Here is a 20,443-nt window from a genome sequence, read left to right as displayed (position 1 = left end):
AAACCTTGTGTGACATTTCACTGATAACCTTGTGTACTTTTCATATATAACTTTTTTTACATTTATGGAAAACTTGGGGGATTTTCCCAGTGATAACCTTGTGTGATATTTTATGTGATAACTTTGTGTGATATTTCATGTGATAATTTGTGGGATTTCCCATGTGATAACCTTGTGTGATATTTCATGTGATAACCTTGTGTGACTTTTAATGAAAACCTTGTGTACTTTTCATGTGATAACCTTGTGATGTTTTATGTGATAACCTTTGTATATTTTATGTGATAACCTTGTGTGATATTTCATGTGAGAAGCTTGTGTGACATTTCATGTGATAACCTTGTGTGACATTTCATGTGAGAAGCTTGTGTGACATTTCATGTGATAAGCTTGTGTGACATTTCATGTGATAATCTTGTGTGACATTTCATGTGATTAGCTTGTGTGACACTTCATGGGATTATCTTGTGTGACATTTCATGTGATAATCTTGGGTGACATTTCATGTGATGATCTTGTGTGACATTTCATGTGATTATCTTCTGTGACATTTCATGTGATAAGCTTGTGTGACGTTTCATTTAATAACCTTGTGTGAAATTTCATGTCATAAACTTGTGTGATGTTCCATGTGATAACCTTGTGCGATATTTCGTGTGATAACCTTGTGTGATATTTTATGTGATAACCTTGTGTGATATTTTATGTAATAACCTTGTGATGTTTTATGTGATAACCTTGTGTGACATTTCATGTGATAAGCTTGTGTGATGTTCCATGTTATAACCTTGTTTGATATTTCGTGTGATAACCTTGTGTGATATTTTATGTAATAACCTTGTGTGATGTTCCATGTGATAACCTTGTGTGATGTTCCATGTGATAACCTTGTGTGACATTTCGTGTGATAACCTTGTGTGATATTTTATGTGATAACCTTGTGTGACATTACATGTGATAACCGTGTGATGTTCCATGTGATAACCTTGTGTGATATTTCGTGTGATGACCTTGTGTGATATTTCGTATGATAACCTTGTGTGAGATTTCATGTGATAACCTTGTGTGAGATTTCATGTGATAAGAGAAATTGTTTACCTGTCCTCCACAAGTAGCTTCTACAGTCAACTTGTAGTTAATACCTGCAACTACCTGTAAATATCAAATTTGTACATGTGTTAACAAATCCTAAGCTTCATTCTTTGATCTAATAAAAACAGAATATTATGATAAATTAATTATTTTATAAATACAAAACATACCATAACAGTAAAAAACAATCTTTATTTAATTAACTGACTTCAGGTTTTAAGACCAGTTCAATTTTTGTTTTGTCTTAATTGCAATTTCTTTTACAAAATGAATTAATTTTGATGTTTTGATGCTATAATTCTAAAACCAATAACAACATTGAACAAAATCATCTGAATAACTGAACTGAATAAGTGGATTAAGACAATATATTGTCTTTCATACCATCTGACAATTCTGTAAAAAAAAATAAAATAATAAAATTGATGGACTAGGTGTGCTAGTGGATTGATATCATACGCTATAATAAAAGCCTGAAACCTTACAGAATTCATAAACAGTAGTATTTAACATGTTTAATCTATAAAAGAAAAGACTTTTTAAAATACATGACTGCCATACTGTCTTTCACATTCTCCATTTAGCAAAAAATATAAAGCTGCCAGTGGAGAAATTTTTTTTGTATATACCAACACGATCAAGTAAATCTTTAATTAGACCTTGTCAAAATTGCCTTTGAATTCTACTTCCTAAACAATATGATAAAATGATCCTAAGTTCCTGGCCAAAAGTGTGTGGATTTCACTTTTCTTCTTGGTTTAATAGGTACACAATATGACAATCAATCTATCTTCAAACTGTTTATTTTCAGTCAAAAAAAAAGAAAGGAAGGTAGAATGGTACAAAAACATCTCCTGAGGGGCATAACTATTCTCTTTAGAGAAGTGGACAGGCTTTCATTTACATCCAGGATGTAGGTGAAGGTCTGTCCACTTCTCTTAAGAGAATAGGTTCTCTAAAGAGAATAGGGGCATAACGTACTCAACATGCAACAATAGTAGCTTATACCCCCCCCCCATCCATAAGTACGGAAAACACGATTTCGATGATCAGAGATGTACTAGTTGTTGTTTTTTACCTGTGTACTGGCATGTTTAACTGTAAAGGTTCCATCACATGACGAGACGTCGTGTGATTTGGCTGCATATGCATTGAGCGCAAACTGGGCCATTTCTTGTACAACTGCGTTAGCGTCAACATTATCGAGTGGGCAGTATCCTCCTGGCATACAAGCTGCAGATACGGACGCCACCAAAACACATGATATCAAAAAAGTTCTCATGATTATAAATTCCCTTGTCACAACTCAGGGACAGTGAAAAATAACTAAGAAAGTGAATGTCTATCTGAGACTATCACTTCCTTTACATGTTTATATACACCTAGCGCCCTCTATTGCCCAATATCAAGTCAGGAAAGATAACCACCTGTTCATTTTCCCGCGGCCTCCAATCAGACTCGGAATTCCAATAATAAAACGTTTCGTTTTAATCTGTAGGATGGTGATGACGAAAAATTAATTATCATTTTCAAAAAGAGGGCTTGGGAGCAGAAAAACATTTTCTATGAAACAGTTAAATAATCAATTACTCTTTTTTTAAATTTATTTTAATTTTCATTGTATTTATGTATCTATATCTACAATATTACAATGTAGTACATATATTTATTTATTTCTTATTAATTAAAATATACTTATTTCATTTTAGTCTAATATATATCAATTTTCTCAACAAATATCAAATTACGCTCATAACATTTTATAAGACCCATGGTACGTATAAAAATTATCCGTCGATGAAATTATAAACATGATATAACACACTTTTTTATGCCCCCGTAATCGATGAGTGGGTGGGGCCGTGGCGTCACGGCTTTCAATTAATTCCATGTCACAGGTTTTTTCCTTGTGACAAGATCTTCTTTGGGTACCAACAAATTTGACCTCTTCATCTTGGGGTTTTTCCAAGTTTACCAAAAATTACCACGCCTTTGTCATACCTTTTGATGAACAGTTGCTAGGATTTTCCAGCGGTACTTCACATGAGTATTGTGACAAGACCTTTCAGGGAGTATAAATTTTGTACATTTGACCTTGACCTTAAAGTTTGACACACTTTTAAAAAACTTTAACCTTCGTCATAACTTTTGAACAGTTAGAACTAGGACTTTTGCAAATTCATATTTCAAAGGTGTTTTTTTTTTTTTTTTTTTTTTTTTTGGTGACAAGACCTTGCTTTAGACACTAACACTTTTAACCTTTTCGTTTAGAGTTTGACTGTCATTTACAAACTTGACTCTCGCCATAAGCTGTCATACGCGGACATCAGTTTTTCACAAACACTTCTTGTTGTATATATTATATGGATCTTCATTCCATTTTTCTGCCGTAAAGTTTATAGGGAAAACTGAAGGTAACAAACAGTGATAAATCAAGAAAAAATAAATGCAATCTAAATATACAGAGAAAATCACGGACCTTAGAATTTCCAAACGGGAATCGGTACCATTGAGGAGTAACATTCCCATGTTCCCTGCCAGTTTATCAGGTAGAGGGAATGTTCAGTAGTCATATTTTGTTTTTGTTTTTTTTAAATCCTTACAATTTGGTATGAAATATTCAACAAAATACAAACCCTTTGATGGCTTCATTGCAATCACTTTCTAACAATTCATTAATTTTTTTTTAATAATTTTTAAACCTTTTTGATTAAAAAATAAAGTTTTAAAACGATTTTGTTAATAAACCCCGAACAAAATCTTTGTTAATTTTAAAAAAAATAAAAAGGGAAACCCCTGTTGCAAACGTTAATTTTTTCTTATCCCTTTTCTTAAATTAAGCCCCACACGTATCTGTATACAAATGCATGGTAAAAGCTGAAAGAATGTGTTGGTTTATCATTGGTTTAAAAAAAATAATGTTTGGGGTGAGCTAAAATGTGAAGGATAAATTTTTTTAAAACCCACTTCTTCATTAAGGCTAGTAAATAAAATGTATTATTCAAAATCTCTTGTCACTGGTGTTACTTCAATAGTCATTGGTGTTCCATAAAAGGTAACAATTGGTAGGGGTTTAAACAAATAATAAATTTGATTTTTTTATTTTCTTGGTAAAAAAATTACATTCATGGGCCTAAAAATTTTTTGAAGGAAAAATACTTTTTATAACAAAAAAAATGTTTTATTGGTGTTACATGTATATGATCTAAGTTGTATTGGCATTACCATATATTTAAAACGTTGTAAGTGGAAAAAAATATTTATTGGAAAAAAATTAATTACTTTCAAACACCATAAATTAAGTTTGCAAAGAAATACAAATAAATAATTTTTCTATATAAAGAAATATTTTGCCTCCAAAAGTACCTGTTTTGTCAATTTAACCATTTTATTGGTTTAAATTTAGGAAGTAATGCCAATGACGTAACACCAATAACTTAGTCAAAAATATTTAATCCAAAATTTTCCCTGGATAAAGTAAAATTTTGGCCACATGCTTTATTCACCTAAAAACATCTTTCAAAAGAGTTCAATGAATATCAAAAATGTTTTGAAATAACATGGAAACACCCGACAAAAAATTTTTCTGTTACTTTTTTTATTTGAAGTCCATCAATATGTTTGATATGAATATCAAGGAATAGTTTCTGTTGTTTTTGGTGAGAAGTGATTTAATATGATTTGGGACTGTTTATGTTTTTTTATAGGAATGATTTTTTGTAGCAAAAACAAAAATATAACACCAATGACACAGCTTTCTTGTACAGTCATATTTAATGCTTCTCATTAAATGGAAGATGGGGCTCATTTTTTTATTCAAAGATATTTTATTTAAAGTATTTTTTGCATACATGATTTTTCAGACAAAATTCCATATAATTTTTGGGATTTTTTTTTTTGAAAAAAAATTTCATTTCAAGAATGTCATTATGACGTCACGCATTCATTCACAGTCTAGACAGCCTAGCCCAAACCAGTTCAAACTGGGTTTTTTTTACTGAAAACAATAACAAATAACACACACACAAGACAGATTATAACAAGATACCTGTTTGCATCCTCTATAAAGTGCCGTGTGCAAAACATTAGGGGTCGTGTGCAAAAGAAATATACCTTTTACCTGTGTTTTCTTATATACCTGTTTGCATCATCTGTAAAGTGCCGTGTGCAAAAAGTACGATAAACTTACCTATGCATTGTGACGTCATTCACTGTATAAATACAATGTGATTATGACGTCACACTTTTTCATTTACAGTCTAGACAGCCTAGTCTAGCCAGCCTAACCGGTTTGAACTGAATTTTTTACTGAAAGACAATAACAAATAACACACAATACAAAAAACATGTGTGTGTTATGTCTGTCAAGTTATAACACCAGGTCACTTTTTTAAAAAACTTAGAATTTCTTTTTAAATTTTTTAAACTTTTTTTTAAATTAACTTTATAAATTTTTTTTTAAACTTTTTTAAAATAACTTTAAATTTTTTTTTTCTTATTAATTTTTTCTTTGGTAAACTCCCCTTATAGTTTTTAAGAAATAAACTAAAAAAAATCATGTAATACTACATCAGTGTTATGTTATTGTATGACTTCATCTTTTATACAGTCGGGTTCGGGGTTTCGGGCAGCCATGGCGAATTTTCGGCAAGATTTTACCCCAGTGAAAAAGGCTTGTAATCCACAGTGTAGGTCGTTTAAAGTTGTTTCACATTGTTTATGATTGTGATTATGTTATCGCTCACCTATATGTTTAATGTCAGCTATGCTAAATAACCCATTTCTGTGTAATTTGAGAGAATGTTTTGACATGTGGTTAAAGTATGGCGTGCTATTCATGTTATCATTTAAAAAGTCGATCCTAAATAAATCTGTCTTAAAAAATACATTTTACGAATGACATTTAATATGATTGATTAGAGTATAGGTATCCATATATAAGAGATATTATTTTGCATTACATTTAAACATGTTTTTCTGTCCTGTTTGTCTGTCAATTGTTGCTTTACTTCCTTTGTAAAATGAGGTTAAATTGAGTATCACTGAATATTGTATGCTTTTTTTTTCAGGATCAGCTAAGATGTTGTTTCACTGGATTATTTAATGGATAGACTTATTGGGCATATAATTGGATAATTCTGGTAAGTTTGTCTTTGTTTTGTTTACATTTCCTAAGGTCATCTTTGCATTTAATCATAATTATGTAAAGTTCTGTTTTGAATGTCAATACTGTATTTATCCTCATTTCATGTGATTTACACTTGTATAACCTGCATGTAACTCAGAGTGCATTTAATATTTCTATGATGGGTCATTCTATGATATTGAATTTAAATCAGAAAAATGTTCTCTAAATTTTGGTAAAATACATGGTATCTTTTACATTTCTGTCCCTTTTATCTGTAAATTATTGCTTTACTTACATTGTAAAATGAGGTTTAAGTTGTGTATCACTGAATTGTATGATTTTTTTTCAGGATCAGCCGAGATGTTATTTCACTGGATTATTTAATTGATTTTTTCAGACTTATTGGGCATATATTTGGATATCTCTGGTAAGTTTGTCTTGTTTTTTAATTGTTTACATTTCCTATGAAGGTCATCTTTGCATTTAAGCATGATTATATGGTTAATTTAATTACTGTGTAATACTTATGTGATCTGTTGTCTCTAACTTACATTCATATAAGCACACCCTTATTTAACCTAAAATATATTAACACATGATTAAGGGATCTTCAGAATATTAATAAGTCCTTTTGTATAAATTATGATATAATTTCATAATTCATTATGTATGTTACCCATGGCCATGGAATTCAGACTTACTAAATGGTGATCAAAGAGATATTAATTAGGAATCTAATTAGAGAAAAGGAGGAATTTACAAAAGATTAATCCTAAGTTATTTACTTTTTGTTTTGATTCTAAATATGTGGGATATATGGCATACATATATTTTCATTTTCACTTTTGTTTCTTAGTAATGAGCTTTTCAAAAAATTAAGGACTACATGTTGTAGTGATGATGCTAAAAAAAGATGTATTTTTCTGTATGCAGTACTGACAGATATTAAACAAAATTGAATCTGCTGTTAATAAAAAATCTTTTAGTGTCTAAATAATTAATTTGATAATCATTTTATTTGTGATATCAATACAGTAATTGTGCTTTTTTTTATTATCTAAAGATAACATGATGAACTTTTCTCATCTGGAGTTAATGTTAAAAACAATTTATTTTGAGATTAAAAACAAACATTTTCATGAACTTTTTTGGCATTGTACATGTTTGTTCAATTTTTAAACATGCATTGTTTCACACAGTACTCTGTCATATTAACAAAATGGTTTTATTTTCTATACAGTCCTCAACCTGGAAGATATGTATTGTTCCTAACCATCTATAATCCATTCTCTATGAAGTTCAGACTGTCTGCTCTTCCTTTGGAAATACACAGTTAGTCAACCAACATAGAAACACACAAACTTGAAGGTAAAGTTTCAATGAGATACAATTGTTATATATATTTATTTATTATTTTATTATTTTTTTTTTTTACATATGCATGTTTATAATTTTGAATTGATATGTAAATGATATATTTAAATAAAAAGGGCTTGGTGGTCATGGTCATTTTTTAGACTATATTGATCTCCTTTAGAAGAAGAAGAGCTCCATTTCAATATATATACAAAAATGCATGATCAAATTTTGAAACTAAAATGTATGAAAGTTTTCTTTGCCAAATGATAGTTAACAGCTGAAGATAGCATATCTATAGAATAAGTTAAATATGACTAATTTGTAACCACCCCCCCCCCCCCCAGCTTCCTTAATATCATAGTTGGTAAAGATAGCAAGTTTTGACTCCAATTGCTGATGAATTCTGAATTTCTCATTTAATATTAACATTATATCACAGGGAAAGAATACTATAATGTAGCACATCAGGATGACCAGAAAAGAAATCTTAATGACCCTCTTAACTATGTATAAAGACTGTAACCTTATAACTGATGTAAGATAATCTGATTGTGTGGAATTAAAATTCCCTGGTGTTTCTACTACCCAAGATCTTCTTATGAGTGCATGGGACTGTTGTAAACCTTCTCCTGTTTATAAAAAATATACCTTGGAGCATGACACTTTATTCATAAAAGGTACTTTCAATATCATTTCTATGAGTTTTTGTTCTTTCTTTTTAATAATCTAGTGTTATATCTCATTTAAACCCATTAATATGTATGCTTCCAAAATCTTAGATCTGTCTGTATAGTTTTTTCAGCTCTTTGAACACAAATACCCTGATTCAATCTTTTGAGGTAAACATGATAGAGACATCATAGATGATTATCAGAGTGTGTATCACAATCTTAACCATAAGGTCAATTTAAATGGTCTAAGGCACAACAAATGAAAGTGAAAACTTATTTTTTTTTTTTTTTATTAGAATACATAATTTTGTAATAAACAAATACTGGAAAAGTTACTCTCATAATAAGCCTTAATGTCCTCCAAGAGTTCAGTTTGGACTTCCTCCATTAATCCTTGTATCTTCTCCAATGGTTTTGTGGGCTAAAATTCATGTGTCTTTAACAACATTTTTTTTCTGACAACTGTTTTCTCTTATTATCTATAAACTTGACTTCTTCTCTAGTCAAAGGTCTTTCAGGGTAATCCAAGTAATTCTTACCCTCTTTTGGTAATAAATGGTTATATTCCTCATTGGCTTCTTCTGCAATCAAGGGTCTTTCTATGTAATCTCTGACAACATTAGGATCACCCTTCTTTGGACTTAATTGGCTATATTCTTGTTGAGAAATGATCTCAATAGTGCCATCTTTTTTTTTTTTTATTTTATTTGGTATACCTCTGTCTACATCTTTCTCTAAAAGAACTCTCTCTCCAAACTGAATTTTACTCATTCCTTTACTCTTTTCTTTACTGGAGGTGTTACCCATGGTTAATATGGAAATTCAAATTCTGATGTTACACCTTGTATTTATACCCTTTTTTGTCTATATTTAGAATTCCATCAAGCTTATATTATATAACAATTTTTTTTTTTCAACTAAGACATTATTTTTTTTCTATTTTCCAGGATTCTCTAGTGAGGGCTTATGGAAATGATCTATATCTACTCTCAGAATGGTGAAAGACTATCAGATTAAGCAAAGACTAACAGAATATCCTCTCTTGGAACACTGAAACAAGAAAAACAAACAGGATGGGGGATTTAAGAAGAACATAGATAAATATGATTTCCAACCAATTTAAGTACGATCATAGACTGTGGTTTACAGGATGACAAAGAAAGGACCCAGGATTGTATCTTTTACTGTCAGACACTGAGTATGGATAAGATGTAGCTATTTATCAGACTGAGATCTAGTCAAATCAAGTATTGAAAATATGATTTCTGATAGCATGAGCTCTTTAAAAACTATTTCTCACGGACCTCAAAGTATCTGAATGTGACTTTTATTTTGACCAATTCATATTGATGACTGTTGTTATGTATGGGAATTACACATTTAAACCTTTTATTTTTCATCTTATTTCTATAACCCCCTAGAAATTACACAGATATTCAGATGCTGGATTTAATGTTATTATTTAACTTTCCTGGAATTGTAAATATATTTTGTTTGTGTATGTATCATGTTTAATTTTGAATTTAAAATTGGTCTCAATAAGACCCCCAATAAAGATGCAAGTGTCCCATAATCTGTGGTTTAATAATATCTTGAATATCTTTATCATACCATATTCATCATACTAATTACATATAGAATGGTTGTAGGAATACACTTTGTTGTTTAGCACACTTTGTCAAGGTCAAAGCATAAGATTATTGAGATGACTTCTTTGACAATAATTTGTAACTTACAAACTTCACATCATAAGTACACAGATGAAGAATCAATAAGATATTTCTATAGATTTTTTGGATCATTTACTCCTGGGTAAAAGTTAGTTACTAACTGAGATTACTGATTTGAGTCCTGTAATGCAATAACTTAAACATTGTGTGATAACTTATAGACTTTATAAAAATTAGGTGCAAATTCTTAGGAAAGGATTGAAATGTTAATCAAATGTACAATGTTCAAGGGTGTTTATATGACTATTACTATGTAATACCTTAGAATTCTGTAAAAATTTTATTATCACTGCGTAGATAAAGACTGGTTGGAATAATTTATGTTTTGAAATAAGGTTTAGGGAAAAAAGTCAAGAATGTGGATATCATACTAATTACATATAGAATGGTTGTAGGAATACACTTTGTTGTTTAGCACACTTTGTCAAGGTCAAAGCATAAGATTATTGAGATGACTTCTTTGACAATAATTTGTAACTTACAAACTTCACATCATAAGTACACAGATGAAGAATCAATAAGATATTTCTATAGATTTTTTTGGATCATTTACTCCTGGGTAAAAGTTAGTTACTAACTGAGATTACTGATTTGAGTCCTGTAATGCAATAACTTAAACATTGTGTGATAACTTATAGACTTTATAAAAATTAGGTGCAAATTCTTAGGAAAGGATTGAAATGTTAATCAAATGTACAATGTTCAAGGGTGTTTATATGACTATTACTATGTAATACCTTAGAATTCTGTAAAAATTTTATTATCACTGCGTAGATAAAGACTGGTTGGAATAATTTATGTTTTGAAATAAGGTTTAGGGAAAAAAGTCAAGAATGTGGATATGACTTTTATTCAAATGGTGCATTACAGCAACTCTGGTGATTTACATACCTTCAGTCATAAATACATGTAGATAGGTATTTGGAAGACTCCTTTAGATTTTGAAATTTTTAATTCAAAAGTATAGAATTTAAGTTTGAAAGATTAAATGGCAGCATATCATTTGCTTGTGAATTAAAAAATAAATCCAAACATATACATCTTTGGATGATAATTGTAGCATTTTATCAATTCCTGGACTTCGGTCTTGATATCATCCTTTAATGTCCTTAAAATTTTAATGACTGTCTTTTAGTTTTAGTTGAATTAGTTTCTTTTCTACATGTGAAAATTACATCATCCAAAGAAGTTCTTCATCTGCATGTTATATGAAGAAGACAATTTTCATTACAGTGAAAGAGATTGTTTTGTTAAACATATTACATTGATGCACAAATATACTTTTAGATTTTTAATAGCTAGGGTTCATATTTCTTAATATGGAATGCTAAGTACTGTTGATTTCAATTTTTTGTGAACAAAAACATACTAGTAGAAAAAAAATGTACATGATGTGTTAGAAAAGCATGTGTAAACCTGATGACTTTATATTTGCTGATTAATTCAATTATGAGTTTCATCTTTGTTTCAATGTAAACATTTCTAAGTAGGGCACACATCAGAAACTCTTAAAATTCTGACTATCAGGGTTTAACACAACAATTCCAAATGATTTTTGGACGCTTTTTATGTATCGAAAAAAAAAAAAGACAAAACAGAATGTTTCTTAACAGATGTTCCAATGGAAAACAACCACAAAGAAATGATTTGATATGTTCTTTATGTGATTCATATAAAATGTATTTTGAAATTGTACCCTAACATTTATCTTTTGCATAAATACATTTTTTTTTTTTTTTTTTTTTTTTTGGTGGAGAATTTCTCATAACTTTGAAAAAGTAGTCTTATTGTATAATATGGTTAACTTAAAATTTTGTAGACTTAAAAGTTGTAAATGATGTGTTATACATCTTACATATGTTACCATTTCATTTAAGGGCATTCAGCATATATTGTGGTTTTGTCTTAAATTTGTTTGTTCATGTAATCAATAATTTGAGAATACTCAACTCAAATTAGTTAATGCATGAGAGAATAGGCAAGAAAATCAGGTTTAAGAAATGATTTTTACTATTTATAAGGGGTTAATCTATATATAATTGAATCTATAAGTACATTTAGTCTATACACTTAAGGTATTTGTTTATGAAATAAACTTGCATTTGAGCATTTTAAGACAATTGTAAACATTACTTTAACCAGTTTTAAAAAAATGATTAGATTCACTGTTACCATGTAATTCCTTGTAAAATAAATGAGTAAAAAAACAATTTTATTTGAGTCAGTTTTTTTTTAATGTAAATAAGAAGCATTGGAAGTTGGGAATATTTCACAAAGTTGATAGATCATAATTCTCACTAGGACCGTAGGAGTATAATGATTTAAGCATTAAAGAAACCATTTCATATTTCAATATGCAAACCATGTTTAGTCATGCAGTATATAGTTTACACTTGCCAAAAAAAAAAAAAATAATAAATGGTATCTCTATTCAGGGTCAATCCAAAGGTCAAAAAGGAATGAAAAAAAAAATTCTCTTCATGTATCAAACATGTAGGTATTATTGCAATAAATTCACTGTATTCATTTTTTTGTCCTCTTTCTATGTATGAAAAGCTCTGATTTAGGCAATCAAAATACAAAAAGCAAATGAGTTATGTCAAATGATGAAGGTATACACCAGAAATTAACATGGACAGAGAATTTTGAGTTTCCCTCAAATATGGTTGCCAAGGGATGTGAAATAAAAACAAAATGTGGATTCATCTATTAGGATTGAGACTTGTACATATTATGAATGATGAGTACTATGACATTAAGAATGACATGAAAGAAATAAGTTTGATTCAATTATATAAACAGTTCGTAATCCATACAGTCAAAGTGGAGGGCATATATTTTTCTTTATAGGCATAAAGTAACAAACACTCACCCAATGCATCAAAATTTTACTTTTTGAAGAAAAGGAACCCTGTTTACTTTGTTGAGTTGACTTTCATATTTTTGTGTTTGAAAAGTAAGACTAATGGTTTCTGACTAGTATAATGAGAACTTTTTTTTTTAAGAGTCATCAGATTGTTCTGATATTTTGGTTAAGATATCTGCATGACATCAATTAATTTGTTCATACAAAGGGATGAAAGCTTTTCCAGGTTTCTTCTTTACTCAGATTAGATTGTGTCTTGCTAATATATCCAACATATAAGATATACTCATCAAAGTCAAACAAAGGTAAATAAATGACCTTATTAAGTTTTTTAGTCAAAAGGTAAAAGAGATGTGGACATCTGCTAAATTTAATTGTTTAGTTAATATTCATCAAACTTCATGGATAGGTTAATTAAACAAACTTCATATATTTTGATTTTCAGGTCAAAGATCAGCACAATTTTTTTTTTTTTGCTAAACCATTGTTGTCTATGAATATCTTAACACCTCTATTGATTTTTCAGGTTAAAGGTCAATGCATTCCTGCTACAGTAAAAACTTCATTATAAGGATCTCGTAGTGATATTCTTTATTTGTAAGAAATTAGGTATAAAATCTCCCAACTCTTTCTATAATATGTCACTAAATGTGCTCCTTTATTTTTTAAAGAGTTTTACAAGCAAAATCATATACTGACTTTCAATCCTTCAAAATACAATTTATATTGAATCTTGAGATTCAGACTTTCAGACTTTTAGGCTTTCAGACTCTCAGGCTTTCAATCTTTAAAAACTTTCAAGCTGGAGGACTGAGTATTTTAATATTTATTTTGTAAGTCTTGTCTTTTTTTTTGTCATTATGATTAATCCTTAGTAATTCAAACTTTTCATGTTTGTAAAACTATAGTGTGAAAGTACAGTGTTTGTGTAATCTTCTTAATATTTATCTAAAATTACTGTTTTTAATACAGTCAAATTTAATTTGTGATGATCAAAATTTCCAAATTGCCTGACCTGTACATATTTAAAGTTTCAATATCATACACTCTTGAATATCCTTAAATATCAATATATTGATTAAGCATTTGCTATCAACCATACACTTGTTAATCTAAGGAAGGCTCTTACCATAAGTTAAACTCATGGAATTCTTCATGCAATTTTGAAGAATCTCTGTTATAAGGGATGGTAAAGACAAAAGACCCATAAATTTCCTAGAAGTAATAATTTTTAAAACTATATATCCACATTAAATTGGGGAACATTTTTATAAAGGAAAAGGGTTCTTCAAATGTTCCCCAATTTAATGTGGATATATAGTTTTAAAAATTATTACTTCTAGGAAATTTATGGGTCTTTTGTCTTTACCATCCCTTATAACAGAGATTCTTCAAAATTGCTTGAAGAATTCCATGAGTTTAACTTATGGTAAGAGCCTTCCTTAGATTAACAAGTGTATGGTTGATAGCAAATGCTTAATCAATATATTGATATTTAAGGATATTCAAGAGTGTATGATATTGAAACTTTAAATATGTACAGGTCAGGCAATTTGGAAATTTTGATCATCACAAATTAAATTTGACTGTATTAAAAACAGTAATTTTAGATAAATATTAAGAAGATTACACAAACACTGTACTTTCACACTAGTTTTACAAACATGAAAAGTTTGAATTACTAAGGATTAATCATAATGACAAAAAAAAGACAAGACTTACAAAATAAATATTAAAATACTCAGTCCTCCAGCTTGAAAGTTTTTAAAGATTGAAAGCCTGAGAGTCTGAAAGCCTAAAAGTCTGAAAGTCTGAATCTCAAGATTCAATATAAATTGTATTTTGAAGGATTGAAAGTCAGTATATGATTTTGCTTGTAAAACTCTTTAAAAAATAAAGGAGCACATTTAGTGACATATTATAGAAAGAGTTGGGAGATTTTATACCTAATTTCTTACAAATAAAGAATATCACTACGAGATCCTTATAATGAAGTTTTTACTGTAGCAGGAATGCATTGACCTTTAACCTGAAAAATCAATAGAGGTGTTAAGATATTCATAGACAACAATGGTTTAGCAAAAAAAAATTGTGCTGATCTTTGACCTGAAAATCAAAATATATGAAGTTTGTTTAATTAACCTATCCATGAAGTTTGATGAATATTAACTAAACAATTAAATTTAGCAGATGTCCACATCTCTTTTACCTTTTGACTAAAAAACTTAATAAGGTCATTTATTTACCTTTGTTTGACTTTGATGAGTATATCTTATATGTTGGATATATTAGCAAGACACAATCTAATCTGAGTAAAGAAGAAACCTGGAAAAGCTTTCATCCCTTTGTATGAACAAATTAATTGATGTCATGCAGATATCTTAACCAAAATATCAGAACAATCTGATGACTCTTAAAAAAAAAGTTCTCATTATACTAGTCAGAAACCATTAGTCTTACTTGTCAAACACAAAAATATGAAAGTCAACTCAACAAAGTAAACAGGGTTCCTTTTCTTCAAAAAGTAAAATTTTGATGCATTGGGTGAGTGTTTGTTACTTTATGCCTATAAAGAAAAATATATGCCCTCCACTTTGACTGTATGGATTACGAACTGTTTATATAATTGAATCAAACTTATTTCTTTCATGTCATTCTTAATGTCATAGTACTCATCATTCATAATATGTACAAGTCTCAATCCTAATAGATGAATCCACATTTTGTTTTTATTTCACATCCCTTGGCAACCATATTTGAGGGAAACTCAAAATTCTCTGTCCATGTTAATTTCTGGTGTATACCTTCATCATTTGACATAACTCATTTGCTTTTTGTATTTTGATTGCCTAAATCAGAGCTTTTCATACATAGAAAGAGGACAAAAAATGAATACAGTGAATTTATTGCAATAATACCTACATGTTTGATACATGAAGAGAATTTTTTTTTTCATTCCTTTTTGACCTTTGTATTGACCCTGAATAGAGATACCATTTATCTTTTTTTTTTTTTTTTTTTGGCAAGTGTAAACTATATACTGCATGACTAAACATGGTTTGCATATTGAAATATGAAATGGTTTCTTTAATGCTTAAATCATTATACTCCTACGGTCCTAGTGAGAATTATGATCTATCAACTTTGTAAAATATTCCCAACTTCCAATGCTTCTTATTTACATTAAAAAAAACTGACTCAAATAAAATTGTTTTTTTTACTCATTTATTTTACAAGGAATTACATGGTAACAGTGAATCTAATCATTTTTTTAAAAAAACTGGTTAAAGTAATGTTTACAATTGTCTTAAAATGCTCAAATGCAAGTTTATTTCATAAACAAATACCTTAAGTGTATAGAAAAATTTATGTACTTATAGATTTATCAATATATATAGATTAACCCCTTATAAATTTTGGCAAAAACAAACATTTCTTAAATTACTGTATACTTGTATTTTATTTTTGACTCTTTACCTGATTTTCTTGCCTATTCTCTCATGCATTAACTAATTTGAGTTGTAAATGTATTTACTATTAAAAAAAATAAACAATACTTCATTATCAAATTATTGATTACATGAACAAACAAATTTAAAACTTTAAAATTTTCAACTACATGACAAAACCACAATATATGCTGAATGCCTTTAAATGAAATGGTAACATATGTAAGATGTATAACACATCATTATACAAACTTTTAAAAATCATTTCTTAAAAATTTTATTCTTGCCTACCATATTATACAATAAGACTACTTTATATCAAAGTGGTAACATATGAGAATATTCAACTCCACCACAAAATTTTAAGTTAAAGACTACTTTTTCAAAGTTATGAGAAATTCTCCACAAAAAAAAATGTATTTATGCAAAAGATAAATGTTAGGGTACAATTTCAAAATACATTTTATATGAATCACATAAAGAACATATCAAATCATTTCTTTGTGGTTGTTTTCCATTGGAACATCTGTTAAGAAACATTCTGTTTTGTCTTTTTTTTTTCGATACATAAAAAGCGTCCAAAAATCATTTGGAATTGTTGTGTTAAACCCTGATAGTCAGAATTTTAAGAGTTTCTGATGTGTGCCCTACTTAGAAATGTTTACATTGAAAATATGAAACAAACAAAGATGAAACTCATAATTGAATTAATCAGCAAATATAAAGTCATCAGGTTTACACATGCTTTTCTAACACATCATGTACATTTTTTTTTCTACTAGTATGTTTTTGTTCACAAAAAATTGAAATCAACAGTACTTAGCATTCCATATTAAGAAATATGAACCCTAGCTATTAAAAATCTAAAAGTATATTTGTGCATCAATGTAATATGTTTAACAAAACAATCTCTTTCACTGTAATGAAAATTGTCTTCTTCATATAACATGCAGATGAAGAACTTCTTTGGATGATGTAATTTTCACATGTAGAAAAGAAACTAATTCAACTAAAACTAAAAGACAGTCATTAAAATTTTAAGGACATTAAAGGATGATATCAAGACCGAAGTCCAGGAATTGATAAAATGCTACAATTATCATCCAAAGATGTATATGTTTGGATTTATTTTTTAATTCACAAGCAAATGATATGCTGCCATTTAATCTTTCAAACTTAAATTCTATACTTTTGAATTAAAAATTTCAAAATCTAAAGGAGTCTTCCAAATACCTATCTACATGTATTTATGACTGAAGGTATGTAAATCACCAGAGTTGCTGTAATGCACCATTTGAATAAAAGTCATATCCACATTCTTGACTTTTTTCCCTAAACCTTATTTCAAAACATAAATTATTCCAACCAGTCTTTATCTACGCAGTGATAATAAAATTTTTACAGAATTCTAAGGTATTACATAGTAATAGTCATATAAACACCCTTGAACATTGTACATTTGATTAACATTTCAATCCTTTCCTAAGAATTTGCACCTAATTTTTATAAAGTCTATAAGTTATCACACAATGTTTAAGTTATTGCATTACAGGACTCAAATCAGTAATCTCAGTTAGTAACTAACTTTTACCCAGGAGTAAATGATCCAAAAAATCTATAGAAATATCTTATTGATTCTTCATCTGTGTACTTATGATGTGAGAAGTCATCTCAAGAATCTTATGCTTTGACCTTGACAAAGTGTGCTAAACAACAAAGTGTATGTAATTAGTATGATGAATATGGTAGGATAAAGATATTCAAGATATTATTAAACCACAGATAAGTTACAAATTATTGTCAAAGAAGTCATCTCAATAATCTTATGCTTTGACCTTGACAAAGTGTGCTAAACAACAAAGTGTATTCCTACAACCATTCTATATGTAATTAGTATGATATCCACATTCTTGACTTTTTTTCCCTAAACCTTATTTCAAAACATAAATTATTCCAACCAGTCTTTATCTACGCAGTGATAATAAAATTTTTACAGAATTCTAAGGTATTACATAGTAATAGTCATATAAACACCCTTGAATGTTGATTGAAAAAAAAAATTGTTATATAATATAAGCTTGCATTTTTTATAAAAAAAAGATAAATAACATTTGAATTTCCAATTAACCATGGGTAACAATCCTAAAATTCAGTTTGGAGAGAGACTAATTTTTATAGAAGTGTAGACATGGTATACCAAATAAAATTATACAAATGTTTAAGTTATTGATTCAGGACTTAAGTCAAAAGAAGGGTGATCCTAATGTTGTCAGTTAGTTGCAGAAGAAGCCAATGAGGAATATAACTTTTATTACCACAAGAGTGTGCTAAGAATAAATGATTACCACAACCTTTGACTATAGAAATAAGTTTATTGAACAGTTGTCAGAAAAAAATGTTGTTAAAGACACATGTTTTAGCCCACAAAACCATTGGAGAAGATACAAGATTAATGGAGGAAGTTTGGAGGACATTAAGTTATTAAGATTATTTTCAAAGAAAATTATGTTCATAAAAAAAAATATAATTTTCATGCTTCATTTGTTGACCTTAACATTTAAATGTGCACTCTGATAATCATCTATGATGTCTCTATCATGTTTACAAAAGATTGAATGTAGTGTTCAAAGTGGCTGAAAAAACTATACAGACAGATCTAAGATTTTGGAAGCATACATATTAATGGGTTTAAATGAGATATAACACTATCATTCAAAATATGTATATTGAAAGTACCTTTTATGAATAAAGTGTCATGCTCCAGTATATTTTTTATAAACAGGAGATGATAAAGATATTCATAATATTATTAAACCACAGATTAGGGAATTTTACTTGCCACACAATCAGATATCTGGGGGTCAGTTATTGAGTTACAATTTTATACAATTCAAAATTAAACTTTGATCCTGTACACAAACAAAATATATTACAATTTAAATGAAAATTAAATAATATCATTAAATCCAAACTGAATATCTGTTACCAACTATAATTTCTAGAAGGTTTATAGAAATAAGAACTAAATAAGGTTTAAATGTGTAATTCCCATACATAATTTTAGTCAAAAATATGAATTGGTTTTGTATATATAAAAGTCACATCAGATTTTGAAAGGAGATCAATGATAGAAAAAAATTTTAAAGCCTCTTGCTATCAAAATCATATTTTCAAAATTATGATTTGAAAAAAAAAAATCTAAAATAATAAATATAATATAGCTACATGTTTATCCATACTCAGTGTCTGACAGTAAAAGATACAATCCTGTCCGGTTTTGCATTTGCCAGTAAGATTTTACTTTCTCATCTTTACAGATATTAAAAGAGAAAAACTGCTTTGTTATCCAAGGTCTTTCTCATTTAAACCACAGCAGTCTATGACATCGTATGTGTAAATTGGTTGGAAATCATATTTATCTATGTTTTTCATTGGCAAAACGTTAAATCCCCCATCCTGTTTGTGTGTTTCTATGTTTCAGTGTTTTCCAAAGGAAGAGGATTTGAACTTCTGTTATAGATCTTTGCTTAATCTTCCATAGTCTTTAGACCATTTTGAATAGACAGATACAGTGATCATGTTTAAAAATTGAACAAACATAAGCCCTTCATGAAAATGTTTGTTTTTAATCCAAAAAAATTGTTTTTAAATTAACTAGATGAAAAAAATGTTATCTTAGTTGAAAAAAAAAATTACTGTTATATACAAATAAAATGATTATGGAATTCTAATTATTTAGACAAAAAAGGGTTTTTATTAACAGCACAATTTTGTTTAATATCTGTAACATACAGAAAAAATTTTTTTTAATTTCAGTACATATTAATGTAGTCATGGGTTTTTTGAAAAGCCTTACAGAAAAAAAAAGAGTAAAGGAATGAGTAAAATTCAGTTTGCAAAGTCACATAATTAACCAACAAAAAGTGTAGAGAGAGTCTGATACTTTGAAATAGACCTTTTAAAAAATTCAAACTAGTGTAGAAAAGTAATTAAAATAAAATAAAAAAAAAAAGATGGCATCCTTGATGCATCATGCAAGTTCATACAAGAATATAGCCAATTAAGTTTTGGTAGAAGGGTGATCCTAATGTTGTTGAATTCAGAGATTACATAGAAAGACCATTGATTTGCATTAAAGAAGAAGCCAA

The 20,443-nt window shown here is 28.7% G+C and overlaps 2 protein-coding genes and 1 long non-coding RNA gene across 6 annotated transcripts; 1 reads left to right on the top strand and 2 right to left on the bottom strand.

The window, feature by feature from the left end:
- Positions 1–1,098: 1,098 nt before the first annotated feature.
- LOC134281610 (uncharacterized) lies at positions 1,099–2,433 on the bottom strand (the record flags this gene model as incomplete). Its single annotated transcript, XM_062764048.1, has 2 exons — positions 2,171–2,433; positions 1,099–1,152 (listed from the first exon to the last, which is right to left on the bottom strand). Coding segments are annotated over exons 1-2 (258 nt in total), but the record flags the coding sequence as incomplete, so codon positions are not given.
- A 3,294-nt stretch (positions 2,434–5,727) lies between these two features.
- On the top strand, positions 5,728–12,171 carry LOC134281615 (uncharacterized). Of its 4 annotated transcripts, XR_009995132.1 has the most exons (4): positions 5,728–5,780; positions 6,162–6,233; positions 7,461–7,588; positions 9,198–12,171. It is a non-coding gene; the product is annotated as an uncharacterized LOC134281615 (long non-coding RNA). The 4 variants fall into 4 exon arrangements; XR_009995131.1 differs by lacking the exons at positions 5,728–5,780; positions 6,162–6,233 and adding an exon at positions 6,618–6,647; XR_009995133.1 differs by lacking the exons at positions 5,728–5,780; positions 6,162–6,233 and adding an exon at positions 7,115–7,145.
- Positions 8,555–9,202, bottom strand: LOC134281614 (uncharacterized). Its single transcript, XM_062764050.1, has 2 exons — positions 8,790–9,202; positions 8,555–8,671 (listed from the first exon to the last, which is right to left on the bottom strand). The coding sequence occupies exons 1-2, from the start codon at positions 9,055–9,057 to the stop codon at positions 8,619–8,621; spliced, it is 321 nt and encodes a 106-aa protein (XP_062620034.1). The 5' UTR covers positions 9,058–9,202; the 3' UTR covers positions 8,555–8,618.
- Positions 12,172–20,443: the final 8,272 nt, after the last annotated feature.

Source organism: Saccostrea cucullata, unplaced genomic scaffold (genome assembly GCF_032062105.1).
Source record: "Saccostrea cucullata isolate Sc308-1 unplaced genomic scaffold, CSIRO_AGI_Scuc_v1 ctg7455, whole genome shotgun sequence".
In the NCBI taxonomy this organism is placed as follows: Eukaryota; Metazoa; Mollusca; class Bivalvia; order Ostreida; family Ostreidae; genus Saccostrea; species Saccostrea cuccullata.
The sequence above is the reverse complement of the archived record's forward strand: the minus strand, read 5'-3'. Positions and strand labels throughout refer to the sequence as shown.